The sequence below is a fragment of the Mycteria americana genome, chromosome 8 (assembly GCF_035582795.1).
Source record: "Mycteria americana isolate JAX WOST 10 ecotype Jacksonville Zoo and Gardens chromosome 8, USCA_MyAme_1.0, whole genome shotgun sequence".
Lineage (NCBI taxonomy): Eukaryota > Metazoa > Chordata > Aves > Ciconiiformes > Ciconiidae > Mycteria > Mycteria americana.
This window is the reverse complement of record NC_134372.1, coordinates 19,570,118-19,582,072: the sequence shown is the minus strand read 5'-3', so window position 1 is coordinate 19,582,072 and position 11,955 is coordinate 19,570,118. Positions and strand designations below refer to the sequence as shown.

The 11,955-nt window shown below is 41.6% G+C and overlaps 1 protein-coding gene across 9 annotated transcripts in view; it reads right to left on the bottom strand.

Moving 5' to 3' along the window:
* Window positions 1–354: 354 nt before the first annotated feature.
* KCNIP1 (potassium voltage-gated channel interacting protein 1) overlaps window positions 355–11,955 on the bottom strand; it is a 294,312-nt gene continuing 282,711 nt past the window's right edge. For all 9 annotated transcript variants that reach the window (XM_075510018.1, XM_075510012.1, XM_075510013.1 and 6 more), the window contains 5 exons: window positions 10,050–10,120; window positions 7,787–7,894; window positions 6,677–6,781; window positions 6,035–6,097; window positions 355–3,131 (listed from right to left, as the gene is read on the bottom strand). In XM_075510018.1, the coding sequence (XP_075366133.1) occupies window positions 3,084–3,131; window positions 6,035–6,097; window positions 6,677–6,781; window positions 7,787–7,894; window positions 10,050–10,120 (395 nt within the window). In that variant the 3' untranslated portion in view covers window positions 355–3,083. The remainder of the gene's footprint in view (window positions 3,132–6,034; window positions 6,098–6,676; window positions 6,782–7,786; window positions 7,895–10,049; window positions 10,121–11,955) is intronic.

Below are 11,955 nucleotides of genomic sequence, written 5' to 3'. Positions count from 1 at the left end.
CATTTCCATGCAGAGTACAAGTCTCTCACAGTCACTGGATTTCTGTCATCTGTTGGCTGGAGCACACATGCCATGTACACATACGCTGCTCACGGAAAAGCCAGAGGCCTTCTGTGCATGGATGCATACCAGCCTCTGGCTGATACCAGCGGGATGAGACAAAAACAGGATAATAAATGGTTTCACAAAGGCAGTGACTCTGCCACAGACAGAATTTACAATTACAGCTATGTGAAAATACAACTGTTGTGTGTCACTTTGCCAATCCTCCTATCTCAGCTACAATGGACGTGAAGTGGAGCAGAGAGGAGGCAACCCACGGCTGAACATCAGGTATGCGCAGGTGGGTCAAAGCTAGTTACGCCTCAAGGGCAGAATCAGGACCAGTGCGGCTTTCAGCATCTCCCTCTCTGCCTAACGCACCCCCATTGTTACTGGGAGCTGAAAACTGACACTGTGGAGCAGATAAGGAGATGCCAAAACTGCAGGGTCACTAATGCTAGCCTGATTTCAGCAATGCACTTAAGCATGTACTGAGAGTAACATCCAAATGTTTGAAGTATGTTGCCAAACTGGGGCCACGCTCAACAGAAAGCAGTTATAGGCCCTATGACACAGGCACCCCCACACCACCAGTATAGCACTTCTGCTAGTGGAGACACAGAAAACATAGCTGAGGCCAAATTCACCACAGTAACTCCAGAAATTAACATAGCTTTAGGGACCATGGTATCATGCAACTAATAACGTTTTCTTTTGAAAAGGCCACATTCAAAACTTTTCAGGCTGTATGTGCCATCTCGTGAGCACATTTGGAGCAACACTTTAGAAGAGAGAAGCACTGTACTAGCCCAATGCAAATGCTTGTTTTCCATTACCTTGACCACTCAGCTGAAGTTAACTGCTTAGACTTATAACAGACAGATGCTCTTTTGGTGTGGGGAAAAAAGCAGGTTATTAATTATATTAAATTCTGTCATTTACTAAAGTGATTGCAAGAAGAATCAAGAAGAAACAGTAAAAACATTGTGCCTTATTTCAGCTACAACTGATGTCTTTATCAAGTACCTATTAAATAAAAACTAAATAGACAATACCGGACAACTGGAGGACAAGGCTACTCTCACAGCATCGCATCACTTCTGCGAATCACAGCACGTTATTGGAGTTGCTATGCTCTGTGTCATTGCTAGGAAGGAATTAATTAATGGTATTTGTATGGACGGCAATAAACAGGATAGAATAGGGTGTAATTCTTGCATACATGTAACTTCACTTGCTTGAATAGCACTTTCGATGACAAGTCAGCAACTGAAAGGAATAAAGTTAAGACTACATAGAAGTGTCTGGAGGAGCACAGCAAAAGGGGAAAATGTCCCACCTTGGCGAATTAGCATAGCATTACACTATTACTGATCAGACCTACTTCTATGATCAGGAATACTTCAATAGATTAAATTTTTATAAAATATAGGGCTACAGAAATGAGGCATTCTATATATTTTGTATTATAAAAAGCTTCCACTTACATAATTTTTAAAATGTATCTTCACTGCTAACAGTATATTTATAATATAGTATCTGATATAATAAAAATATATGCTTACTGGATGGGAGTGATGTAGCACTACAGCAGGAACCCTCCTTTCTGTGTGGTCTGAGCAGCTGCAAAAGTTGGCTCATCCCTCCTTCCCTTGGTTTCTCAGTCATCAGCTGCCTGGAGACTGCAACAGCACTCTGGTGTGTTAACTTTCTTAAAAGTCCTCTGCAAAGCAGGCTCTGACACGTTCCTCAGCTAACAATCTACTGGGCAAAATCCAACCTTGGTGTAAATTCACTACATGATTCTTTCTGTTTTACTAATTAAAAAACCCAAACCCCAAACCAATGCTCTATTTAGCATTAGTAAGGAAATGGGACTTGTACAAGTCATGCAACTGCCTTGTAGGAAAAAGATTTTGCTACAGAAAATGTTAAACTACCCAAAGGGACATATGGGCCTGGCAGCTAACGAAGTAGCTCCCAATTAAACTTAAAGGGCACTTTGTGGGTGCCAGGATCTCTGTGTGGAAACACAGCTGCATCATCTGGGCTCTTTTCTGCACTAAATAAAACTGGAAAGCTTAAATAAATCTATAAAGTGGGCAACACTTTACTGTAACTTCCAATGGAAAAATACAAACATTCAAATGATGAATCTAAGAAGCATGTGCCAAACTACACCGAAGGGACCATAGCACATGTTCACAGTGCTGCTGAGACACACGCTGGAGAATCATTTGGTGTCCACCATGTGCTGTGACTGTGCAAGGTGGCTGTGACCAGAGCAGGTATTCGTCTTCCTGTACCAGCCCTTATATGTCTGCCTGGTCTTGCAAGAACTTACCATCATTGAACAGGATTTGTTCTGTAGTTTGAAATTTATACATGCAACACATGTTTTGCTCCTTTCTGGCTCACTCTGGTATGAAGATCCTCTAGTTAATGTATTCAGGAAAAACTCCACCAAACTCAGTGTGGTGGCACCAGTGCATGTGAGAGGAAAAACAGGATCTCTGCAGAAATGGGGATATTGGCTACGCAGGCTGCCTGCTTAATGTCCTAGTTACATTTACCGTTCATTTTTCAGAGACCACCCTGGTTGATCTGACTTTTGTCAAAGCAGATTAATGGCAAGCCATTCATAAAACATTTTGCTGTATGGTAGTATGGACTGAACTTTTAACTTGCAATAGATGGCTGAGTAAGCTATTGACATGTGCTATCATATGTACTCAAGCTAGCTAGATTAAAAGCAGGACTTCTGCCTAGCAAACAATGCTCTGTATTACTCATTGAACTTCGAGCGGCAGGTCTTTCTTGTCAGGTTTTATTAAAATATTCACATGCTTCCAAAACGAAACAAAGGTCCACCGGCGTCTCTTGAGGAGAAGAGATGGGATCAGTTGCATTCAGTTGCCATTTGGTTGGAGATGTCGTACAAAATCCTCACACACTGAACATGGCTGAATTGTAAAAAGCTTTCACCCAGAAAGGAGGTCTTTGTTACACAGAAAGTCTCCTCCAGCGCTCGCCAGACACGGTTACATCACGTTCTCAAAGAGCTGTAAGGATCGCATAATATTGTCGTCCTGAAAGCAGTGAGAAGACATTTTCATAAAACCAGCACTGACAAGCGTGACTCGTAACTTTGCATGGCACAGGAGGGGCTCTGCAGCTGCTACTGGAGGCAACAGCCTTGCTTTCATAATGCTTTTTATCCTCAGTGAGCTGGAATTGATTCAGTGATCAGGTCCTGATTCAGCAAAGGAGCTGTCTCTTACTTTGGCACCTTAGCTGGTTTGAGGCATGCAAGCACAGGATCTTCTCATAAGCTTTGACATTCAGCATGGGCTGTGCTTTCCTGAAGAAAACCAGACACCAGCATTGAGCTGGTGACTGTACTGAACCCTCAGACTTCAGTGCCCAACTGCATTTCATTGATCCTGAATATGCAAATATGCACCTAGCTAATATGCTTCAAAAGTCCAAATGGAATTACAGTTTTTGAACTGATAAGCAAGCTGCCTTGAAGGACCACTTCATCCCAGAAATACAACCAGCTCAAACCCCAAATACATGCAATCTCAGCCTCTTCGAGGTTCCTAGATCCAAATGAGAAAGTTGGAGACACACAAGTGAAATCCCAGGTTGTTTCTCATGAAGTCTCAAAATTGTACTTCAAGGTAATAACCAGAGTAATATTCAAAAACATAATGATGATTCCCCCCCCGTGTATCAATTATTCCAAAAGTTAGAATAACTGTTTGCCTGTAACATGAAAATAATTTTTCACATTGAGCAACTTAAGGAGTTCTATTGCATGTCATTCCTCTATCTTATTTTGAGGCTGCATCCATCTATCTCACTTCTAACACGGTTTGGTGGGTACTGGCACAAGGTATCACCTTGCATGGGAAACCAATCACCCTCTCCAAAGCAATGCTAGGCGTTCACTGCCCATGAGCCATATCCTCAGAAATGGCAGAGGTAAGCACTATAGTGCACTTTGGTTTGTTTTTCATAAAGAAAAAAAAAAAAACATCTTAATGTTGCAGAGCTTGCTCCTCTCTGCCAGGAAACCACACATGACAGTGCAACAGACTGCACAGCTCCTAGTGCAAGTATGCCAACAGAAGGAACCAAATCCAAATTAGGGCAGAGCACTAAACAAACTCTAACAGTTAAAAGTAAAGCTGCTTCCATACTGAGACCACTAATCATACACACACATATGGCCTGAAGGCAAATTATGAATGTGAAGAATAATACACAACACAAACGATAAATTAAAGACGAGGCCAAAAATAAGCTAAACAATCAGTAGGGACCAAGAATGAACTAACTGAAAAAAATTAGTCTTGTATTATGCATCTGCTAACAAGGATTTTGCCACCTGAAGTCCCTGACTGAAAAGTAATCTGGATGTTGCCAGAGCCAGACTTAACACAGAAACAGGGGGAAGCCAGCCTAGCCCTCCACAGTGAGTGTCTTCCCATTGCTCAGGTACAGAATAGCTGTCTGACTGCAGAACAGCATCCAGGGAAAGTAAAATACACAGGAGGGCTGGTATGTAATTATTTACACCAATGTAAACTTTCTAAAAGGCAGAGGCCATTATTGTACTGATTAAATATTAGAGATATCTCTGAGCAAACATTCACACAGTTAATTACAGTCTAAGACAACAGACACTTGGCCAATTGCATGTTAATGCAGATGCTTGTCATTGTGCCAGCCCTAAAAATACCAGCAAATATTTATTACAGCCAACCTAATCCATGGAATTTGCAAGAGGGAGCTTATTTCCAAAACGGGGGGGGGGGGGGCGGGGGGGGGGGGGATCATTGCTATGATGACAGCATTTACTTTTAATGTTTGACCATGAAAACATCAACTGGTTTTATAAGTCAGTTCTGGAACTACAAGATTTTGAGAGACCTTTGACTCTGGGCAGTTCCAGCGACGTGGTACCCGCTAATGACATCCAGGGGCAGCACACAGAGACAATATCAGCCTCTTAAACCAAACCAAACCAACCAACCACCACCACCAAACAAACAAAGAAAACCCCTAAGGAAGGTGTCCTGGTTTTGGCTGGGATAGAGTTAATTTTCTTCCTAGTAGCTGGTATAGTGCTATGTTTTGGATTTTAGTATGAAAACACTATTGATAACACACTGATGTTTTAGTTGTTGCTAAGTAATGTTTACACTAATCAAGGACTTTTCAGCTTCCCATGCTCTGCCAGGCACACGAGAAACTAGGAGGGGGCACAGCCAAGATAGTTGATCCAAACTGGCCAAAGGGCTATGCCATACCATATGATGTCATGCTCAGTATATAAACTGGGGGGAGTTGGCCAGGGGGTAGCGGTCGCTGCTCAGGGATTGGCTGGGTGTCGGTCGGCGGGTGGTGAGCAGTTGTATCACTTGGTTTTTTCCCTGGGTTTTGTTCCTCTCTTGCTCTCTTGTTGTTTTCCTTTTCATTACAATTTTTGTTTGTGTGTGTTCCAATTATTAAACTGTTCTTATCTCAACCCACGAGTTTTCTTACTCTTGCTCTTTTGATTCTCTCCCCCATCCCACCGGGGGGGAGGGTGAGCAAGTGGCTTGCGAGTGGCTGTGTGGTACTTAATTGCTGACTGGGGCTACATTACAACAGAAAGGTAAGGGCATTACGAGCTTTCTCTAGAGTTATCTGCTTGTCTACAGAATCAGGTACTGCAGTTCACTCAGGAAAAGAAAAGCACTGGCCACCCAGCACTGGAAATGAAAAGGCCCTCTCCTGTGATTTGCCTGACCCTACTTCCCTATTCAGTCACAGGCTTCACAGAGCACCACCAGAAACTCAGTCTTGAAGCTGGCTTTTTCACAGAGCAAAGGAAACCTGGGATCCTGAGCAGCATCTTGTTTCAAATGGAGTTTGCCCAAAGGGAAAGCAAATGCTGTAGCATGGGCTAGACCTTTCATTGCAGTTATAATTTTGTCCTTACCTCCTGACACGATTCAATAAACTCATCTAAAGTTACAACACCATCTTTGTTTTTATCCATTTTCTGCAAAATAAAATAAAAAAATATTTTTGTTTCCATAGGTAACACTGCAGTTATAGTATAGTATCTTATTTGATGCAGCCTGAATAAACCTAGGGCACTTTACAAGCTTAGATTACAGACTCAGTGTCATTGGATAAATTTGCCGACTGCTAAAGACTTGTTTACTCTGGTATTTGGAGCACTTTTGAGGTCATCTTCAACTATTCATTCCTTGACAAACACAGCAACCTCTGCCCTTATTACATTGTTTATTTATTCACTGCCTCACCAACCAGCACCCATATTCCTGTCTCTCTTTACGGGCAGTTGAGAGAAGAAGCACAGAAGGGCTGCAACACATGCAGAGGCTTCAGACTTGCTGGATGTGGCACATCCCAATGCAAAGGGTTGGGCTAAGAAACAAATGGGATACCTTGGAGTCAGGAAATCATCAGACACTGTAGTGTTAGGCTGAATGGCTGCTAGAGTTTATTTTGGAACAGATAGTGGGGCATAGGATTGAACCTGGGGCTAACCTTACAGTAAAGTATATCAGTGCATAGCTCGAGCATTAAGAAACACACATCAAAAATCAAGTACCTGGAAGAATACTTCTACGTGCTGCCTTGGAGCATCTTCCTTGAGCACTGGATATGTATACTTTCCCATCATATCATAAATTGCCTTTACGATATCCATCATTTCCTGCAGTAGTGGCATGCCAGCACAAACACAAAAGGCAAATTAATAGAAATAATAGCACATTTCTTTTACTATCCTTTTCTTCACCCTCCTTCTCCTATTACAAAACAACACAGAGAATGCCTATACATGTGCATGAAGACAGATGTATCATCATATATAAGTTCATCTATAAAAACCAAGTGGTTCTTTCTGACTGTGCCATGACTTTGCCATAGCCATGTTGGAGGTGCCTGCAAGTGCTCACTTGCCTCCTCTAGCCAAGCAGCATTGCAGGACGTGAGCTCTGACATGGCAGAGCTGCTGGGGATGGTGCTGGGCTGCAAGCAATGTGCTCGGTCGTGAGCACCGTGGCATCAACCTTGTCCCAGAGTCTCCTCCGGGGCCAGGGACCTTCATGGCAGTCACTGGGAACCCAGCCCTTCTCCACACCTTGCACAAACTGCCACACAACTCCATGACCAGTAGCAGTAATCGCAAACCCTCTAGGTACACACAATAGTTTTGAAAAGATAGACCAAGGTGTATTCACAAAATATTCAGGTTACCATGCTCAAAACCAAGGCTTCCCACAAAGGGAACAAGCAGTACCAGATAAGAACATAAAACCAGATGATAGTGCAGGATTTGGGAGTGGTGCTGGGGGCTTGTAGTGCTTCGGGTGAGCCCACACCATACCTCCCAGTGCAACCAGAAACCCCTTGCGCCTCAGTTACCGAGTAGCTATTGTCACCGTCACCGTCCCCTTCGCAAAGGTTATGCTGCTCATAGCTGTAACTAGGATTTTCTTCCTGGCTAAAGCAATCCATTAAAGGCACTATGATACAGGAAAATATGCCTACAAAATCATCTAATATAAGATCACTGTGCACTTTACTTAGACACAGATAAATGCTCAAGTCCAGTCTGATTTGCATTTAGTTAGCTACATGCAAAATTAATTGTGCTCTGCAACAGAAACCAGTCAGCTCTCTTCAGAACAACCGCATTTGTCAGAAACAGCCTTACCTCCTTGTTTATATAACCATCCTTATTTATGTCGTACAGATTAAACGTCCATCTTAGCTTTTCATGAACAGTTCCCCGCAACAGAATGGACAATGCCATCACAAAATCCTGGTTCAAGGCAGAGAGGGAAATGTGAATTTTCATAACATCCTTTTCTAAGTCACCTTCTTTATATAAAACCAGTCAAGATCTTTTTAGGATAGAGCATGTGGTTATCAATCTCTTCTGACTCCCTTTTCCAAAAATGTGTCCTCTCTGACTGAACTCAATGAACATAGCATCCGATAAGATGATCTGAGTACTGTCACACTAATACATGTGTATGAGATAACCACGAAAATCAGAAAAGTCCTCAAGTACTCAACTGCAGCCACTGTAAAGGTCAAGCTTATGATATGGTTTAGGCAGCTTAGCAAGGCTGGAAGACCTAATGCTGCAGCCTTAAACCCTCCTAAGTCCTGGGCTGAGGGGTGTGAAAATGGCATGGGCTTAATCACAGATCCAGTCCAAGTCAGGCAGACTTAGATCCTAAAGTCGATAGGACAGTGGCTTCTCTGGCTCCTCAGACTTGCCAGGAACAGCACAGTATGCTCAAGACCAGAAGCTGGGACACCTTTCTTGCTACCCATCCAAATTTGTCATGCTCTAAACTCTAAATACTGCATGAATGTAAGCATGGCAAAATACATGTCTGATTTTTAAGAGCACTGCGAGACGCGCCAGTGGCAATGTTCCTCCTAGAAATGGTCTACTGCAAGGAGGAGTCACTCAGACTGCTGCTGCCTGGTTAAACACAGCTGAACTGCGGCAGTGGAAGCTGATGCTTTCTTGCCCCCGGACCTAGGGTGCTAGTGAAGGAGGAGGAAGAGGAAAATCCAGCATTTTCTCTGTGCCCACCTTGAGAAGGACAGAAAGATCCCAAACTCCCTAACACAGGGAGCCTCAGGTTTTGTTCTCTGGCAAAATCTGACAGACTTGACCAGATGCGATTCCCAACACTAATTACTCAGTCTGGGAGACAGCATTTTAATTGTATTTTTCGTTTACAGTAAAGTTATTGCTTCCAATAACTTTGATTTATTGTTTATACTGCACAAGGGCTCAAGGCACTGTAAGTAGCATCGCTACAGGGATTTATTGGTATAGGTAGAGCTTCAAGCTAACAGAGCTATACAGTTCCTGATACCTCATTTAATGTACTTAGTCCTTCCTATGTTATCTCCATTAGCTCTGCGTGGGGCAGTGCATCACTTCTTAGAAACCTTTGCTCCTTTTTCCCAAGGCTCAGAGGATTTTGAATTTGCTGAAGAATACAAAAAAGGGGGCAAAATGCTTATGTTTGACAACCACTAGAGACACAGGTTTGCCAGGAAGGAAAGCTAAGCAGTTTTCTTTTTTTTTTTTTTTTTTTTAAATAAATACTTACCTAAGCATTTTGCTGTGTCTTTGCCTGTTTAGGTTTCTGGAAGTCTCTGAGTAGCTGCCATATGCAAAACTCCCACTGCAGCTGTCGCTGCATACACACACATATACTTATGGTAACATGCCCATTTTACATTTGATAAATGAACTAATTTCTCAGTCCTACCTGGAAATTACTGGAGTTCTTAGCCATTTGATGGCAAAGGCAAGATTGCCTATGATTTCTAGTTTTATGATCACAGTAAACAGTCTTCAAAATTATTAAGTTCATCCTCCACAGGCATATAACTTAACACATCCCTTTGCTGCACTCCCACTATGAGTGTGAGCCTGAAGGATCACTATTTGTAGCCACAGCAACAAGCCTTTTAGTTAAAGGGTGGATTTGGTTTCCCTAGGAACGAAGTACCTGAGATGGTTGTTCAATATATCAAATAAGCTAAAAAACCCCTATATTCCAGGAACATACAAATGTAACCCTGCAACGCATGATGACTGAAGACGACACATGATGTACTGGCTTTTCTTTAACATCCAATTATCTGTGCAAATCCCTGGACTGGACTGTCCTCAACCTCTCCTCTCTGCTACATAAATCTCTGCACTTTCTCCCCATGGTACTGAATAACGTGATCTATATGTTTCTTTAGTGAAAGGAAACATGCAACTCCATCTGCATAAACTAAAGTGAACCAGATTTTAAAATATCAGCTGATTTTAGACTGAAACCTCTAACCCATAATCCAACGAGTCCTACTAGTTTACAATGAAGAACGGATGGAGAAGCTTAAAAACACAAAACTGAGAAAGAGGCATCAAAAGGAGGATGCAAAACAATTACCTCAAACTTCACGGAGCCATTTTGTGCAGTGTCAAATGCATTAAAGAGATAATGTGCATACATGCTAGCATCTGAAAAACACAAAGGGCACCGATTGGTACAACAGTTCATTATACACTAACGGCTCTAAACAACATTCATAACCTTATTTTCCTTTTGTATAAAAAACAACCTTGTAGCACTGCCAGATATTCTATGAACTATATGTTAACATGGACTTGCATACTCCCCACACCCTCCCTTAAAACAGCCTTGAAATACAGAAGCTTTTATTACAGTAGAAATGATCTGGATTATAGGGCTGTACTTGAAAGAATGAGCAAAAAAAACTTCCCAAGAGTGTCTCTGGGGCAAATGGAGTATTAGCTCTGGTGGGAAATGCAGCAAAAGCACCAAAGAGTGATTGCAGCATGTGTGCTTCCTTTCTCTACCTTTTGCTTTGTGGGAGATACAGCAGAGATCCCCAGGGACTATCCAACTTCAGAAGGGTCTAGTTCCAGTAACTGGAGTTTGGCCCATGACTGTTAAAGAGCAATCTCATCCGAGGCATATTTTTGTACTTTTGAATCTTAAACTGCTGGTTTTAGAAAATCTTTTCTATTGAGAAGAACAGTTTCTATGGCCACGTGAAGGATGGCTGTTAACTGGGAAAAACAGTAACGGTATGCAGAAAAAAATCAAATAGGTGTATGACCTTACGACCTTCACTGGCCTGTTCTCTGCTCTGGAGGCAATTCACACTGTTCTTTGTATTACTAGAGCCCAGCTTTTCAAGATGGAAGCAAATGACATTACATTTCCTTCATTATTTCATTGCTATTCTAGCAGCCATGCACTTTTTTGTCCCTTCTACTCTTTGCCTCTAGCACATAGCATTAGTGAGCCCGAGTTTTCATACTCAATGTACAGGTATTCAGGTGAAGCCTGGTGCCCTGTGCTACGCAGGCAGTCAAGTGGAACGACCCAGCATCTCTTTACTCTGATCTCTATGAAATTATTAAAATATTTTCACATTATTCAAATGCAGGAAAGTGTAACAGTGTGCAGAAAAATCAAATATTTAAGTTAGTGTCATCCATAACGATAGAACACACCGGACTGTAGGAAAAAAAAAAAAAAATCTACTACATTTTTAAGAGAAGGATTCTGAAATAAAATAGCTCCAGAAGAATACCATCGACTTACTTATGGGACAGTCCTACTAAAAACTAATTAAGCTAAACTAAAGTATGAACTAAAAATATTAGACTAGAGGTCTTATTTCAATAGAGTATGATGTACATTAAGAAATACTAGATCACTAGTATCATTTGATGACAGATTAGCAAAAATGAAAACCTGTCAAAGATAGGAGCCCTATGTAACAAAAATATCACAAGCCTGGAATGACACTGCACGAAGTTTTTATAATTCAGAGGTACTTTACTACCTCTGGGATGTACAAGTTTATCTGTACAGAGAGCCATAAAAGTGAAAAAATCTCTGAGGAATCTCAAATCTCACAATTTATGATGCTAAGGTTATACAAACAGTTTGGAAACCAAGTGAAAGAAAACAGTGTAAAATACAAAATCACATCTGCCGTTAAACTGATTTATTATTAAGCACGGTTGTATTACCATCATCATTAACCAAGGGAGAATCACATTTCAAGGGAGTGGGACACAAAAAAACCCGAAAAGGCAAGTCTTTGTCAAACTCAGTAGAAGGGAAGAAAGTTATCTATCCATGAAAAGATGAAGTTTCTGTGCCTGATTGTTTTTCACAAATGGGAAGGAAGGAGTCACCTAAGGTGTGTCACTTAAAGGAGTTAGTGCAGTTACTTGGGGTAACGAGTTCCTTGGACTTACTGGAACTTAGGTTGAAAACACAAAACACATCCAGAAATATATTAAGATTATAAATA